The sequence below is a fragment of the Sylvia atricapilla genome, chromosome 8 (genome assembly GCF_009819655.1).
Source record: "Sylvia atricapilla isolate bSylAtr1 chromosome 8, bSylAtr1.pri, whole genome shotgun sequence".
NCBI classification, from domain to species: Eukaryota; Metazoa; Chordata; class Aves; order Passeriformes; family Sylviidae; genus Sylvia; species Sylvia atricapilla.
In genome coordinates this window covers 248293-263949 of record NC_089147.1, presented here as the reverse complement: position 1 = coordinate 263949, position 15657 = coordinate 248293, and the positions used below count along the sequence as shown (strand labels likewise).

Here is a 15657-nt window from a genome sequence, read left to right as displayed (position 1 = left end):
CTTTGTATGGTTGAATAAACCCTTTCTGGGTCACTATTTAATTTGATATGGTCCCCCTCAGTAAAATGATGGAGAAAAGATGAATTAAGGCTCTGTGCTGGTCATTATCAATCATGGTTTGTGTGCATTACTTATTGCTCACAGTGCTTTTTGACATTAGCCCTCTCTAACCTCTCTCTTCATGTTAATGCTGCCTGCAGGTCCTTTCCCCCATGTAGCAGGCATTATTTATGTAGGTGCTGGTTCTGGGGGGTTTTAAAAGGTCAGCACAATCTCCTCAGGGACTCCATTCACAAAGAAAAGCTGGCAGAATGTAACTACCAGTTTTCCAATTGTGACTTTAAAGGCCGTATTTTTTTGGTGAGGACTTCTGATAGTGAGGTGTCAGAGCTCCAGTCACCCCTTGCCAAAGCACCTTGGTGGCAAAGTGGCCTCTCCATCTGCTGCCTTAAACCAGTATTCACATGTGTGTGAGGAAGGCTTTGGTAGGAAATGTATTTTATGTATTTTGTGCTGTCATGAAGTACAAATTGTGTTGGAAATACCTTTCTGTTGGCTTCTCTCAGCACGGGCTTGTGTTAGACAGATCTGTTTGGACAGCAAGGTGAAGGTGATGCAGCACTGTGCTGGGATGGCAGAGAAGGCCACCAGCTGCCCAGTGTGGGCTAGGTGCAGGGGGAGACTGCTCCATCTGCTTGGCACTCCAAGGCCACAGCACTTCTCTGGGATCTGGGCACACAGAGGCAGCAGAGCAGTGGCACCTGTGGGGCTGGAGCAGAGGCTGTGGGAGGGGACAGGCAGAACCTGTCTGTGCCCTGGGACAGAGGGGACAGGCTCTGGGGGCTGCAGGCAGCACTTGCAGCAAGACAAAATCTGATTTAATCTGGGAAGAGTTTTCGCCATGAGGTTAAACAGCAGGAAATGGACCCAGACAGGTTGTGGAATCTTGGAGATGCTCAGAACCTTGGAGATGCTGTTCTTGGAGATGCTCAAAACCCAGCTGAATATGATTTTAAGCAACATGATCTGGTTGGGCCTGTTTGGTGTTGCATCTTTTGAAGTACCTTTGCCATTTTTTCAAAGAGGAAAATAGCAAATGAGAAAGGGCAGCTTGATTGAAAACATTATCTTGGACCACATCCTAGGCTTGGAGTATTTGATTTTAAGTTCCGTGTAGTTATTTTTAAGAAGGAAATGACAAAACTCCCTTTTTTAAATCAAGATTAAATTTGATCCAATTTTGAATTCTTTTTGCATTTAATTTTGTCTTTCATTGGTTTCCTTTTGAATAAGTGTGGACATCTGCACCTGTAACTGTGCCCTCGTGAGCCTCACAGAGGAGACCTTGGTGGACTGTGGGGTTTGTGATTCAGCCATGGCTCCTGTGAGGAAGCATTGCAGTGTTTGCTTTCCAGCCAACCATCCCGAGGGATTGCTGGACCTGCAGAGGAGGCTAATTTTTCTCTGTTAAAAAATTGCAATCAAGTAGATTATTATTCGAAATGGAATTCTTGTGGTTTCTGGTTGGTCTTGGCTGCAGTCGCTGTGCTGGTGCCTAAAGAGAAGGGTCCCTTTTCACTGAGGGGTGGTCAGCAGATGCAGCCCGGGTTGGACAGGGCTTGGGGCAGCATTGTCTGCTGGAAGGTGTCCCTGAGCACAGCAGGGGAGGTGGGACAAGGTCCCATCCATCCCAAGGCAGGCTGTGACTCTGTGGTGGATTTTAAGACAGCCTGGTTTGGTTTGTTGAGGCCCTTCACTGTCTCAGCAGTGTTTAGGACTGTCTGTAGAGAGGAGAATAAATGCACTGGCCAGTGCCTCCCGAGAGGTTTGGGGGACTGGTACCTCTGACTGGGGATGCTCTGCTGGGACTGGCAATTTATTCACAATTTGGGTCTTTTGCTACAAAATCACTGGCACCATTATTTAGGTCTGTGTGGTGCAATATTCATTCCCAGAGCACATTAACCAGGACACAAGCATTGTTAACAGGGAATAAATAGGATGCGGAATCATATCTTTTTATGGGAGGTTGTAGTTTGTGGCAGTGGCTCAGAAGTGGTGCTGGAAGACCCCTTCTTGTATCCTAAGTGACATGGATGGGCACGAGCTGGACTGTGGCTTCCTTGAAAAGGTGCCATTATGATGAATGGAGTCTTTTACCGTGTTTTAAATTCTTAACTTTTAAAGAAATATTGGGTGGCTTGGCTCAGCAAGAGAAATAGCCTTCTAGCAGATCTCATTCATTTTAATTTGATGTAAATCTCTGATGCCATTTTACAGTTCAGGTAAAATTACAAAGAAAACATTTGTGCATAGGCAATAAGAATTTGGTGGTTTAAGCTAAGCATAAATATAGTTGGAAAGCTTTCCTATTTGGGTATCTTTCGTCTATAAACAACTGCCAGGGCTTTTACTAATTTTACATGAAAGTTTGTAACTGCTGCAGGACCAAAAACATTATTAATTCCAGGATTTATGAAAGACACAATATCTGTTTCAGAGGTATCTCAGTTTGTGTTTGGTGCTTCTTGGTTATAATGTACAGATGACCTCCGTTTCATTTCGTTTTCTGTGTCAGTACATTTCACTTTCACAGTAGTCTTCACCTAAAGTGATTGGTTCTTATTCACTTATTTTTCAGTGCAAGTGGTCCAGAAAAGGTTTCATTCGAACACGATGGTGTATTACTGATTGGTAAGTTGCATCTTTAAGTTGTTTAGGCTTGTTTTATGTCTGTTTGTTAGCAGCTGTTTCCAGAAGGTTTCCCGTGTGGATCGGAGTGTTCACAGAGCAGGTGGGTTCCACACAGCCGCTGGATTGTCTGTTGACCACGGAGTGCTCAGTGAATTGCACTGATGCACAGCCAGATGTGCTGCTGGGGGTCACTCCCAGCAGTGCTGTGCAGCCAGGGCAGCAGGGGCAGGGACAGCTCAGTGCCTGTGGGCAGGGCTCAGGCACAGCCTGGAGGTGACACTTCCCTGCTGCTGCCACCACTGCTGGTGCTGCTGGGGCTTGGCAGCGTCGCCCTGGGGTCAGGCACCAGCCTGGCTGTGTGCAGCCCTCACCTCTGGCCTTCTGCAGGAGGAGCTTGTTCTAAGGGCACACTTCAGATTTCTCTGAGCCTGCCTGGAAATCTGACCTTGCTTTTTTACCGTGTAGTCACAGTTGTGGTCTTTCCTGCTTCCCTGTTATAGTCACCTACGTGTGCATGAATGTTCAACACTTCTCCCTTCCTCGTGTGGTTATTTCATGTCTTATAATGAAACCTTGATTTTGAAATCTCATGAATATTCACATAGGCTGACTTTTGAGCACTGAACAGTGTTCTGGCTTTGTTGGTAAAAGCATGCTTATTTAATTAAGCAGTCTGTGAAAACAGAAAAGGTACCAGGTTTTTTTTTTTCCATTTATAGGCTTCTGACCCAGAAATTGGGCAGGCAGTTGTGTGATAATGTAGGTTCATGTTAATTTTTCCAGATCCATACGTGTGGGGTGTGATTCCAGCACTAGATAACTGCAGAAGTGGGTGTTAACATCAGATGCTAATCTGGCCTTTGCTCTTGTATCATGACTTCTCTAGGTTCTGTCTCTTCTGTCCTCTGGGATTTCCTCTCTGCTGAAAAAGCATCATGAATTTACTTTTAGGCCTTTCCAAGAAAAAGAATGTTCTTCAGAGACAGATGTAAATGTAATATTTTCTTGTGGGAGGATATTAAAAAGGACAGACCCTGGCTGTAGTGAATGTTTGGGTGAGTGTCTGTCAGGGGTGTGTTGGGCAGTGAGGACGAGGAACCTCACAGCTTCTCCTAGTCTGTAATGAGCTGAGCCATGGTGGTAGTTCTGTCTGGAATAATTGCAATTATGATCCACATGATCTAACAAGGTCTCTGATGTTTCTAATGGGAAATTGAGGGGGCGAGTTACTATGAACAATTTCTGAAGAATGAGAGTGAAATACTATGGAAAATACAGGGGGTTATAAAATACACCGAAGGGAGTCTGAGTGCATAATGTGACTCTTCAGAGTGACGAGTGTTTGCACCCAGTCTCTGTGCCTATGAACAAAGTTCTGCCCATTTTCATAATCATGAAAACCAGTTTTGTAAATCATGACTTTTGATCAATGCATTTCTACATTTTAATAGGTCAATAAAAATAGAGCCCAGGCACTTGTTGTTAGTACTTCTGTGTGAGTCCTTGAACTATTCGTTCTCCCTGCCTAGGAACACATTGTTAAAGAATGTACCTCATGCCAAAAACAGGGGGCACCCAAAAATCCAGAGAAGTGACCTTAACAGACTTCAGAGAAGTGTCCTTTTTCCTCCTCTGTGATCAGTGGTCTGCCCCAGTTAAGTTTCTCTGTGAATCCAGGTTTTTCAAATCCATTATTCTTCATTAACTTACCTTTAGTGTGGACAAAGAACTAAAGAATCCAGGGGCACTCATGAGTTTTCACATTATGCAAAAATGAAAGAGAACTGCATAATTACATGTACTTTCATTTTGCGGGTTTTTTAGTATCTTGACTATATGGTGAAGGTGTTTGTGTCTATTCCTGTAGTTCTCAGTGCTTTAGCAGGTGCAAGATAGTGCACTGAGTGCATTAGTCTTAAACAGAGTTTGCATGCATAGTTGCTATTTGCTAGGGAGAAGGGAGTAGGGAGTGCACGTACAATAGTCAGGTTGGGCACAGCCTTGGGAATGTTTGCAGGTACATCAGTGGTCAGAACCAGAGACCAGAATCATTTTGATATTTTCGAGGAAGTGGTGTTGGAAGATGACAGTCAGGGAAATGCAAAGCACTGCACTTTGAGAGGAGAATTTAAAAGCACCAATACTATTTTGGGAATAACTGACTCATTAGCCCTGCTGTAGAAAAGGATCAAGGGAGAAGGAATTGACTATGGATCATTATTATCTTTCTGAGATGTGTTAATGGGTGGATCCTGTGAAGGACACGAAGGGAGAAGGCACAGTCATTATTTCTGTGAGTGCTGCCAAGGCCTGTGATGGAGTGCTCTGTTTGGCTCTGCGTGCCGTGCTCTAGGTATGCTGGAAAGAGGACAGCTGAGTCAGGAGTGGTGGAAGTGTTTGGGTAGGGGCTGAGAAACTTTGGCTCACCACAGCAGGGAAACTGCTTGTTGTTGGCCCTGCAGAGGGGGCAGAAATCAGTTTAATTTGCAGGAAAATAGGTAATACGATGAAAATTGAGTTTAAGGACAAGGAAGTTGCAGGTGGAAACTCTTCATCAGTAAATTTTAAGAGCAAACATGTTTTAGACACGTGGGGGTGGGTTATAAACAGCTTTACACATCAGGTGAGCTGGTGACATGGACCCTGCCTGTCCTACAGGGATTCCTTCTGTTCACCCTTCAGACAGACAGGGCTGGGTGTCTCAAGCTGTCATGTTTTGTACTTCCATGACCATTATCTTTATAGGAAGGTTAGTGGGAGTGCAGCCCATACCTGTGGGCTCAGTGCACAGGATGTGCTGTTCCCTGGAGCCAGAGATTGTCACCAGGATCTCTGGCAGAGCCTTTTGTGCTGTGTGCCCTGTGTCTGACCGTGCTCTCAGTGTTCTCACTGCCATTATTGCTGTGTCCAGGTCCACTCCCCACTCTGCCATGGTGTGGGAAACCTCCCTGAGCCCACCTTGGGGGTCCTGCTGGGTGTCTGTGTCAGCCAGAGGCTGTCCGTGTGCTGGCTGGCAGGCTGCAGGTGGCCTTAGGGGCTTTTCTGGCCAAACAGACCTGTGCTCCTGTGGTCTCACAGGCATGGCCCCGGGAAGCAGCACGTGTCCTCTTCCCAGCTGGAAGTGGTGTGTGAACTGCTGCTGCTGGCTCAGCACTCTCCACACAGGGACAGATAAGGAGGCACAGTGATGTGATTTAGTCCTTAATGTCAGTAACATTCTCCTCTCAGTAGCTTTTTGTGTTGTTTATTGCAAAGCCACAGTTCTACTCGACACTTAGCTGCAGCTTTGAAACTGGAAGTTGTTTATTTACACATTCAATTAAAAAAAAAAATTAGTGAGAGGGTACTGCCTGATTTCTGGAATTGTAACTGACAAATAGCTTTTCATTTTCATGTTATACATCCTTTCTGTAAAAGACTTGCTGGAGTCTTACCTGTGGATGAGCTGTAAGCTTGATGGCAGTCTGACAATTTTCTGATTATGATAGCTTAATCTGCACAGTTCTTGTAAGTAAATTTTAAGGTAACATAAGTCTGAATACAGTAAGTGCTGTGTTGAATGCTTTGCTGATGCAACAAATGTTTTTTTTTTCTTTTATCCTGAATCATTTTATTTTTTTTTCCTTTTTTTGTCATAGTGCCTTTGACTTGGTAAACATTCATCTTTTCCATGATGCTTCCAATTTAATTGCTTGGGAAACAAGCCCATCGGTTTACTCAGGAATACGGCATAAGGCTCTTGGCTATGTACTTGATAGGTATGTATTAGCCTTTCCTGGCCTCTTTCAATCTCTGTGTTCATAAGCAGCCTGTGAAAGATGTTTCAAATGGCACACTCAGAAATGTACAGGGTTTTATTCTGTCTCCTGAAGGTGGTTACTGCTTGCCAGAGTTTTCTAGACAGTGCTGATTACAGATCACTTTATGACACTTGTTGTTTAAAGCCAAATTACTGATCTTGGAGAGCCACTCTGAAGTCACCAGAACTGCAGAGTAGGAACCCCACTTATTTTCTAAATATGTAAGGTAGGTTAGCTTGTTTTTAGACTATGAGAACTCTACTGAAGCTACCATTCAATGCATCTTCAGTTACGAAATAACAGAATGATTCCAGTTGGAAGCGACCTCTGGAAGTCCCTTATTGATCCCCCTGCTCAGAGCAGTGCTGGCTTCAACAGCTGAGCTTTGAGCAGCTCCAGCGTGGTGGTTTGTGGTTTGGTGGCCCAGCTCCTCTGGGCCATTGCTTTGACTACCCTCACTGGGAAACTTTCTGTCCTTATTATCCAGCCAGAATTTTCCTCTAAGTGGTTTGTGTCCACCACCTGGATTTTTTGGCATGCACTGCTGAACAAAGTCTGGCTTTTCCCTCTCTGTAACTACCAAACAGATAAAGCCAGCCACACAGTCCTCATATAGACAACTTCCATGCAACCTGAGCAAATGCAGGGCTTTCAGCCTCTCCTTGTGGGTGCCTCCAGACAGAGCTGGGCACAGCAGGCAGTTCATCCCAGCAGCAACACACACAGATTTGTGTCTAGTCACCACTGGTGTCAGTAACCCTGTGGGTTCTAAGGGTATTACAGAGCTGCTTCGCCTGATGAGTGGTACAATACAGAGGAGTCACAAAAAGAGCCAGAAATTCACAGCTGCCCTAATTACAAAGTCAGGAAAAAGACAGCTTTCTCTTGTGAGGTGCCACGTTTGCCTGAGAAACAGAGCTTTAACGTGTCTCTTCAGAGCAGCCATGGCACACACCGCAGTCCATGGTGTAATGGGGAGCTTAAAACAATCTGCTGAGCCTGGAAGGAATACAGAACCAGAGCCCTTTGTGTGCTGCTCTGCCCGAGCCCTGCTGCCCAGCAGCCCGTGCCGTGAGCCAGGCTGCTGAGGACTCTTTAACACAACCTCAGGGACCACGGGACCACTGCTGCTGTTCCCTGGAGCGAGGGGCACTGCCTGGGGCACTCTGTCCTTCCCCAGAGTGAGGATGGGGGTCCCAGCACAGGCAGGGCTGCTGAGCCCCATCCTGCTGCCCCACGCAGCCTTTGGCTGAGGACACAGCACTGACAGTGCCCTGCTGGCACAGGGGAGCAGTGCCCAGAGCAGTCCCAGAGCAGTGCCCAGAGCAGTGCCCAGAGCAGTGCTGTGCTGGCACAGGGGAGCAGTGCCCAGAGCAGTGCCCAGAGCAGTGCCCAGAGCAGTCCCAGAGCAGTCCCAGAGCAGTGTGCTGTGCTGGCACAGGGGAGCAGTGCCCAGAGCAGTGCCCAGAGCAGTGCTGTGCTGGCACAGGGGAGCAGTGCCCAGAGCAGTGCCCAGAGCAGTGTGCTGTGCTGGCAGAGAGGAGCAGTGCCCAGAGCAGTGCCCAGAGCAGTGCCCAGAGCAGTGCTGTGCTGGCACAGGGGAGCAGTGCCCAGAGCAGTGCCCAGAGCAGTGTGCTGTGCTGGCAGAGAGGAGCAGTGCCCAGAGCAGTGCCCAGAGCAGTGCTGTGCTGGCACAGGGGAGCAGTGCCCAGAGCAGTGCCAGAGCAGTCCCAGAGCAGTGCCCAGAGCAGTGCCCAGAGCAGTGCCCAGAGCAGTGCTGTGCTGGCACAGGGGAGCAGTGCCCAGAGCAGTGCCCAGAGCAGTGTGCTGTGCTGGCAGAGAGGAGCAGTGCCCAGAGCAGTGCCCAGAGCAGTGCCCAGAGCAGTGCTGTGCTGGCACAGGGGAGCAGTGCCCAGAGCAGTGCCCAGAGCAGTGTGCTGTGCTGGCAGAGCGGAGCAGTGCCCAGAGCAGTGCCCAGAGCAGTGCTGTGCTGGCACAGGGGAGCAGTGCCCAGAGCAGTGCCCAGAGCAGTGTGCTGTGCTGGCAGAGAGGAGCAGTGCCCAGAGCAGTGCCCAGAGCAGTGCCCAGAGCAGTGCTGTGCTGGCACAGGGGAGCAGTGCCCAGAGCAGTGCCCAGAGCAGTCCCAGAGCAGTGCCCAGAGCAGTGCTGTGCTGGCACAGGGGAGCAGTGCCCAGAGCAGTGCTCAGAGCAGTGCCCAGAGCAGTCCCAGAGCAGTGCCCAGAGCAGTGCTGTGCTGGCACAGGGGAGCAGTGCCCAGAGCAGTGCCCAGAGCAGTCCCAGAGCAGTGTGCTGTGCTGGCACAGGGGAGCAGTGCCCAGAGCAGTCCCAGAGCAGTGCCCAGAGCAGTCCCAGAGCAGTGCCCAGAGCAGTGCCCAGAGCAGTCCCAGAGCAGTGTGCTGTGCTGGCACAGGGGAGCAGTGCCCAGAGCAGTCCCAGAGCAGTGCTGTGCTGGCAGAGGCCAGAGGGGTCCCTGGCCACGGGCAGCTCTCAGCTCCTCTGGCTCTCTGGCAGCAGCCTGGAGAGGCTCAGGCACTCCTGAGCAGTGCAGTTGGTGTGTTGGAAAATGTCTCGTTGCCATTTTCCCTGTCTAGCTTTGCTCTGGACAGGTTCTGGGATGTTGCAGTGGAGTGTAAATGCCTTTCCAGTCGGTTTCTTTCCCGTTTCCCTCCTCTCGGTGGGTTTTCTGCCCTGTAAGGGCGGGTGTGGGGTAGTGGAGAGACTGCCTTTCCCCCAGCAGAGGGCTGAGGAGGGATTTCTCCAGACAGGAATTTACATCGCCTTTGGGATGGTCCGAGGCTGAACAGGAAAAAGCCGGTGATGCCTTTCTCTTGGATCACTTGCAAAACCTGCTCAAACCGTCTGAAAATGCTGGAGGCACTTGGAAGGTTTGCATAAGTAGCACATATATAACTATTTAAAAGATCCCAGATTTACAGAACGGACTCGGGAAGATCAGATCTGCTCTCGATGCAGTCGGGGTGCATATTCTTGAGTTCTGTTTCACAGAGCAGTACGGGATTTTTATTTTATTTTTTCTCGGCCCCATTGGTCTCCTCTCCTTTCCTAATGCGCACGGGGTAAACCTGTGCAAACCCTTTGCATTGCTATTTCACACTCGTTTGCAGCGTACGGTGTGCTTCATTAGGTAATTTTGGCCGCGGACCTCCCACGATGCCCGGCCAGGGGACGGTGACAGCGCTGCGGCGTTGGTGTCAGGCGCGGGTCAGGGATGTCGCGGGGGGATGTCACTGAAATGTGACCCGGGCAGGACTGCCCCGCCGCGGGGCCCTGAGCAGAGCGGCCCCGGTGCCGGCCGCTCGCTGCCCGGCGGGTCAGGGATGTCGCGGGGGGATGTCACTGAAATGTGACCCGGGCAGGACTGCCCCGCCGCGGGGCCCTGAGCAGAGCGGCCCCGGTGCCGGCCGCTCGCTGCCCGGCGGGTCAGGGATGTCGCGGGGGGATGTCACTGAAATGTGACCCGGGCAGGACTGCCCCGCCGCGGGGCCCTGAGCAGAGCGGCCCCGCTCCCGGCCGCTCGCTGGCCGGCGGGTCAGGGATGTCGCGGGGGGATGTCACTGAAATGTGACCCCGGCAGGACTGCCCCGCCGCGGGGCCCTGAGCAGAGCGGCCCCGCTCCCGGCCGCTCGCTGCCCGGCGGGTCAGGGATGTCACGGGGGGATGTCACTGAAATGTGACCCGGCAGAGCGGCCCCGGTGCCGGCCGCTCGCTGCCCGGCGGGTCAGGGATGTCGCGGGGGGATGTCACTGAAATGTGACCCGGCAGAGCGGCCCCGGTGCCGGCCGCTCGCTGCCCGGCGGCTCCGCGGCTGGAGCGCTCATTCGCGGCGCGCAGCCGGGCGCGGATCCGGACCGCCGCGGGTGCGCCACAAAGGGCACCTCTGGAGCGCGCGGAATAATGGGCAGCCCCTTTCATCGGCGGGACTAACCTTTTGGCAGCCACCAGCGCACTCTATTCTGATCCGCTGATTGGGGAGGACAATACACTGAAGCTTACTTTGAATGAATGCTGCCACCAACAGTGTCCCCATTCAGGGCCTTTGGGAACCGTCTTGGGCCATTGTCCCCCGGGACTCCCTCCGACAGCAGGAAAAGGGAAAGTGAGAGCGGCTATAGGGGGAAAAGTACTTCTTTTCTTGGCTTTAATCTCTCTTTAAAGCTTCGTAGATCTACATTTCCAGCTGAGCTACTGGAACTATGCAGTGTCAGATAAATACAGAAGAGAGAGGTTTCAAGCTGAGCTTTCAAATCCCCTTATCTGCATGAACTAATAATGCAGATTTAGTGCTGTTAAAAACGGAGACTGATAAGTCTTTTCCTTTAAAGCCTTTAAACTGCTAAAGAGCATTTAACAGCGATGCGGTTCAAACCCAATGAACAATGCTGAGAAGGAAAACAGTTTAATGAGCTAAACCTTCACTGAATGAAACAGAAACACCTTCTCACAGTTGATTTAGGCCACTGTGGGAGTCGGTGAAAGCTCGGTTGTGTTCGCGCTGCATCTTCATAAACATGAGTTATGTACAGCCTTTTATCTGGGCAGCGGCTACCGCAGGAGCTGGGGATGCAAAGCAGAAGGATTGCAGATAAAGCTCAAACGGATCAGTTTAACTGCTCGGAGTGCCAGCGAAGTTGCTATCTCCAAAATTATTTCAGCCACAAAGTTCTAATGCATAAGAAAAAAGCTGTACATCGTCACAGCAGTGGTGAGCCGGGGCAGGGTGGGGGAAAACCAAGGAAAAAAGCATTTGGGGGAATGATACAAAGTTGTGCTGAAAGTTTTCTCCTGGGGAAATCTGTTAGTAATCCTCATCGCATGTTTGAGGAGTGGGAAGGTTTGTTCTCTGAGCTTTAATAAAGCTTCTGCTTTAATAAAGTTAATCCTGAAGTGATTTAGCTTTAATGGCATTAAAATGAATTAAATAGAAAGAAGAACACTTTTAAAGGCAGCTCGCTGGTATGTGCTGAGCCAGATTGCATTTAATATTTGCCGTTTAGCAAGGGAGAAGATGTGTCAGATTGTTGCTTTAAAGACCAAGAGGACTGGAATCACACTCTTGTTAAACAAATATTTGCTGGTATCTTTACGATTACATACACGGCGTATGTGGAAAATTGAGGTGTGTAATGAATCTCTGACAGCGTCAGTATAAACCCAAAGTGAGCCCCCAGAAGTCTGTTACATTGTTCCAGGTAGACACAGGTCTACAGTCAAAATTGAAGTTGCTTTAAAATGAGATAAGAGCATCTGCTTTATATTTTGTGAAGAAAACAAAAATCTTCAAAGACCATTTCGGATATTCCCATGCGCAGTTAACCCTATTTGCATAATACTTTTTTGTCTGTGTTTCCTGAAGCTGGAGGGTGTAAGCTATAGGTGAGAGTAAGAGAGGAAAATAGTTTACATTTTGGTTGCATTTTTCATGCATCTGTTGTAACTAATTTCATATTAATTAACCGTATTGGGATATTAGTCATGTCCTGTAGTCCCTTGCTGGGGAAAAGAGTGTGAATGCAATACCCAGGCCGGGGAATGAGGAAAAAGCTGCAGGATGGGGCCCCTCAAGAGTGGAAAGGAGAGTTTGGGAAGGACAGGACGTGAGGTGTTAGCCTGATCCCTGGCTCTTGGTTGCCAGCCATCTAAACTTCCTGAAATGATCTCCAGCATTGAGATCCATAAAATGAGTGTGGTTTTTTTTAATGAAAGTGACAGTGCTCTTCTGTTTTCCTATTGAAATGTTCCCTGGCCTAGTTCAACAGAAACATTTTTACATTACAACTGTGAAATCTTGGCATAAAGCTCCCCTTTGTGTCCTTCATTATTTTCTCACAAATATAGTCCATTGTCACATAGCTGAAGTTAATTTGATCAACATTGGGACATTTAACTTTTATGTCCGGTCAAAGGAGCTGTTTCATGCTGATTTTGAGTATTGAAAAGAAATGATTGCCAGAAAAATAATGTTACTATTAACAATTCAGAGCAATTAGTTTCCCAGGGAGAGGCGATGTGATGCACCGGCTCCACACAACTATTCTTTGTCATTTTATGGATGCTCATCAGTCAACTGTCACCTCTTCTCAAAGACCCCTCCAATCTAAATGTTTCTCTTTGGGCTTTTCCCAGAACTAGCAGCTGAATGAGCAAAAGAAAAGCCACTTAGTTTCTAGGCAAAGGAAAACTTTGCTCTAAAGATCTGGGTCATTTGGGAAGATCCCCAAAGCAGCGGGCTTTAGAAGGGCTTGGGATTTTTTTGTTTTGGTTTTGTTTTTACTTTATTTGGTTTTTGCCACAGTGATTTTAACATGAGCCTTCAAATGAGTAGTGAAATTTCTGTGTATTCGGATAGAAAGCACTCTCGGGGCAAATAAACCTTCCAGCCAAATGTCTTCTAACAAAGGTTTAAACCCCTGGATCACATTCAAATCGACAGCTTTTCATTAAACACCCGAAGCTCAGCTCATTAATATTCAGTCAGTCTCCCCCTTAAAGGAAGGTTAAGTGCTCTCAAAATTAGCCTGTTTGGATAATATGCTCTTTAAAGAGTAAATCCAGCAAAATTGTCTTGTTACTTTCAGCCTGTCAAATACAGGCAAAGTCACTTTTCCTTGCTCCTTGTTTTTCTGCTGGCTTGAGCTTTGGCATCTTTGATGCAGTTGTCAAAAATTTAACTCGTGTGTCCCTCCTCTCTGTGCTGACACATTGTGAATTTTACTTAGGTTATATTTTTTAGCAGGGAAATATTTTTATACTGGCATGTGTTGTAATGGAAAGCATACACTAGTATAATTTTAAGGACACAATAAATGCAGTTCCATATTAAGTGAATGATAATTTTTGGTCATCCTAGTCAGTAATTTTGCCTTTATTCTGTTATTTTCAGCATTTGGAGCTCTTTTTTCTTCTTCTTCTTCTTCTTTTCTTTTTGGCTTGCAAAACAGGTTGTAATAAATTTTCAGTATTCATTATTCAAATGGTAAATATCTGATTTTTCTCTTATGTTAAATCTGTGTAAACAGTACCAGGTTTGGAAGTGAAGATCTGAAATCCAAAATCCAGAACTTTAGATACTTGAGGTATCACAGAGAAAGGTGTCATTTAAAGAAAAAATAGAGTAGATGCACTGAGTCAGTTTTTGCTGTCCCTGGCCAGTGTGAATAGAGCTGCAGCTCTTCCAGAAGAAACGCTGCAGGTGAAGGATTCCCGGAGAGGTTTTAGCCACTGTTTGCCCCCACTGTCCCCGTGCAGCAGTGTGGCTGTGGCTCACGGCAGTCCTGTGGCACTCAGAGCCTCCATGTCCCCGGAGCTCTGCTCTTTTTGCCTGTTTCCCATTCCCAGGATCTCCTGGAGCTGCCCTGCCGTGGCTTTGCAGCAGGGTGGGAGTGCTGTAAGCACAGGCAGGGTTGGGGCTGCTGTAACAGTCCTGCTCCCAGGAGGAGTGTAATTAAACACGTGTGTAATTAAACACGTAATGCCAGGAAAGAGAGTGCCGCTTAAACATGAAAGGACTGCAAGTAACTTGTTGCCTGCTTGATTTTGCTCAGAAGTCGCTTTATGTGGGAATGTGCACAGTGCATCACATCCTCCTTGAGGTATATTTCTGTCTTTACTGTGATTTGTTCCTTAGAGAGCCTGGAGCTGGACGAAGATAAGTCATTAGTGTCCAGCTAAAGGTGACACTGACATCAGCATCCATTGTTGTCTGTGCCTTTTCAAATCTCAATGATTCAATTAAGAAGAATCTATATGGGCTGTTGATCCAATTCTTATTCATTTGCAGAGAAATGAAAATAAATTGCTATTGTGATTTTATTTACAGTGCTGGCCGTGAGCTGATGCTGTGAGCTGATAGTTGTAAAATGGAGAATGGTTGAAATAGCCCCATGCTGCTCCCATTGGAGCCTGGGGGCACCAGGCCAGTAGCCACCTTGGAGGTTTTGACTCCCATAAGGTGGGAGCACCGTGGGAGGAGGTTGTGGGTTCTGCATCCTGTATTCCATGTCCTGGAGAGATTCAGATCATCCCTAACAGGGAAATACTCAGATGGGAGCGACAGCACTTCCAGCCACTGTGCAAGGGTTCTGCCTGTGCAAGAGCTGGAGAGGGCAGACCCTGGTCAGGGCTGGACAGGTCAGTCGTGTGGCTGCCTCACCTCTTGTGCAGCTTTGTCTCCATCCCATCGGTGCTGGGTTTAAGACGCAGCCAAGAAGAGTCAGTTTCTCACTACAACAAGAAAGTGGGGGTTTTATATCCTTAGAAGTTTCGCTCTTCAAACCTAATGTTGACAGCTCTGAACTTTTTTGATCACTGTGCTCTTTGGAAAGAGGGTTCTTCTCTTTAGCACTTCAAACGTTTCTGTCCTCTCCCCTTTTTTGTTCCCTCTCTTAGCTCTCAGTACTCCACTGTAGTGTGGTTTTCAAAGGGATAATGTAAAATTGGTTGCTCTTGAGTTTTCTCAGCATCAAGCATTGTTTAGTCCTTTGTTAGTGAAGTCTCTCTGGGTCTGAGCCATTTGCATTGCCCTTTTCTGGAAACATTTAGGTTTATTTTTGATTCACAGTCGCCCTGAGCCCAGCTGTTACCCAGGCCCAGTGGTGGGAGGCTGCAGGTCCCCATCACTGGCACCTCTCTCTGGATGACGTGGCACAGCACAGTGCTGTCCTGTGTCCTGTCACCATCTGCTGCCCATACAGCCATCACAGGAGCTGGAGCAGGAAAAGATGCTTGTTGTAGGTCTGGCAAGACCTAAATCTGGCAAAATTCCTTAACCATTGCACTGTTTAGGACAGACAGTGTCTTTAGTCTGAGTTTCACTAGATATGTCACAAAAAATACTTTTCTCAGCCTTAGCAATGGATCAGTATCCTATTGCCACATGTCCTGGTTATTTCTCTCACTGTTTGTGCTTTTGACACTAAGTGACCACAGGATTTTGGCTTTCCTCCCCACATTTGAGCCCTGCAGAACAAAAAGCAAGAATTGGGATGTCTTTGGCTTCATGCACAAAGATAGGGCAGTCAGTTACCTGCTGTCTGCTGGGCACCAGTGCCACCAGCACTGAAGAGCTCAGCAACCATGTGGAAGGGTGGTAATATTCCATGATAAAGCAAAGGTTCAAAAAGAC

The 15657-nt window shown here is 48.0% G+C and overlaps 1 protein-coding gene across 6 annotated transcripts in view; it reads left to right on the top strand.

Annotated features, from left to right (window-relative positions):
- Positions 1-15657, top strand: part of INPP5A (inositol polyphosphate-5-phosphatase A) — a 188596-nt gene that overhangs the window by 106684 nt on the left and 66255 nt on the right. For all 6 annotated transcript variants that reach the window (XR_010744086.1, XM_066323376.1, XM_066323374.1 and 3 more), the window contains exons 7-8: positions 2642-2694; positions 6333-6452. Coding sequence is in view for 5 of the 6 variants with exons in the window: in XM_066323376.1 (XP_066179473.1) it covers positions 2642-2694; positions 6333-6452 (173 nt within the window). In the remaining variant the exon portion in view is untranslated. The remainder of the gene's footprint in view (positions 1-2641; positions 2695-6332; positions 6453-15657) is intronic.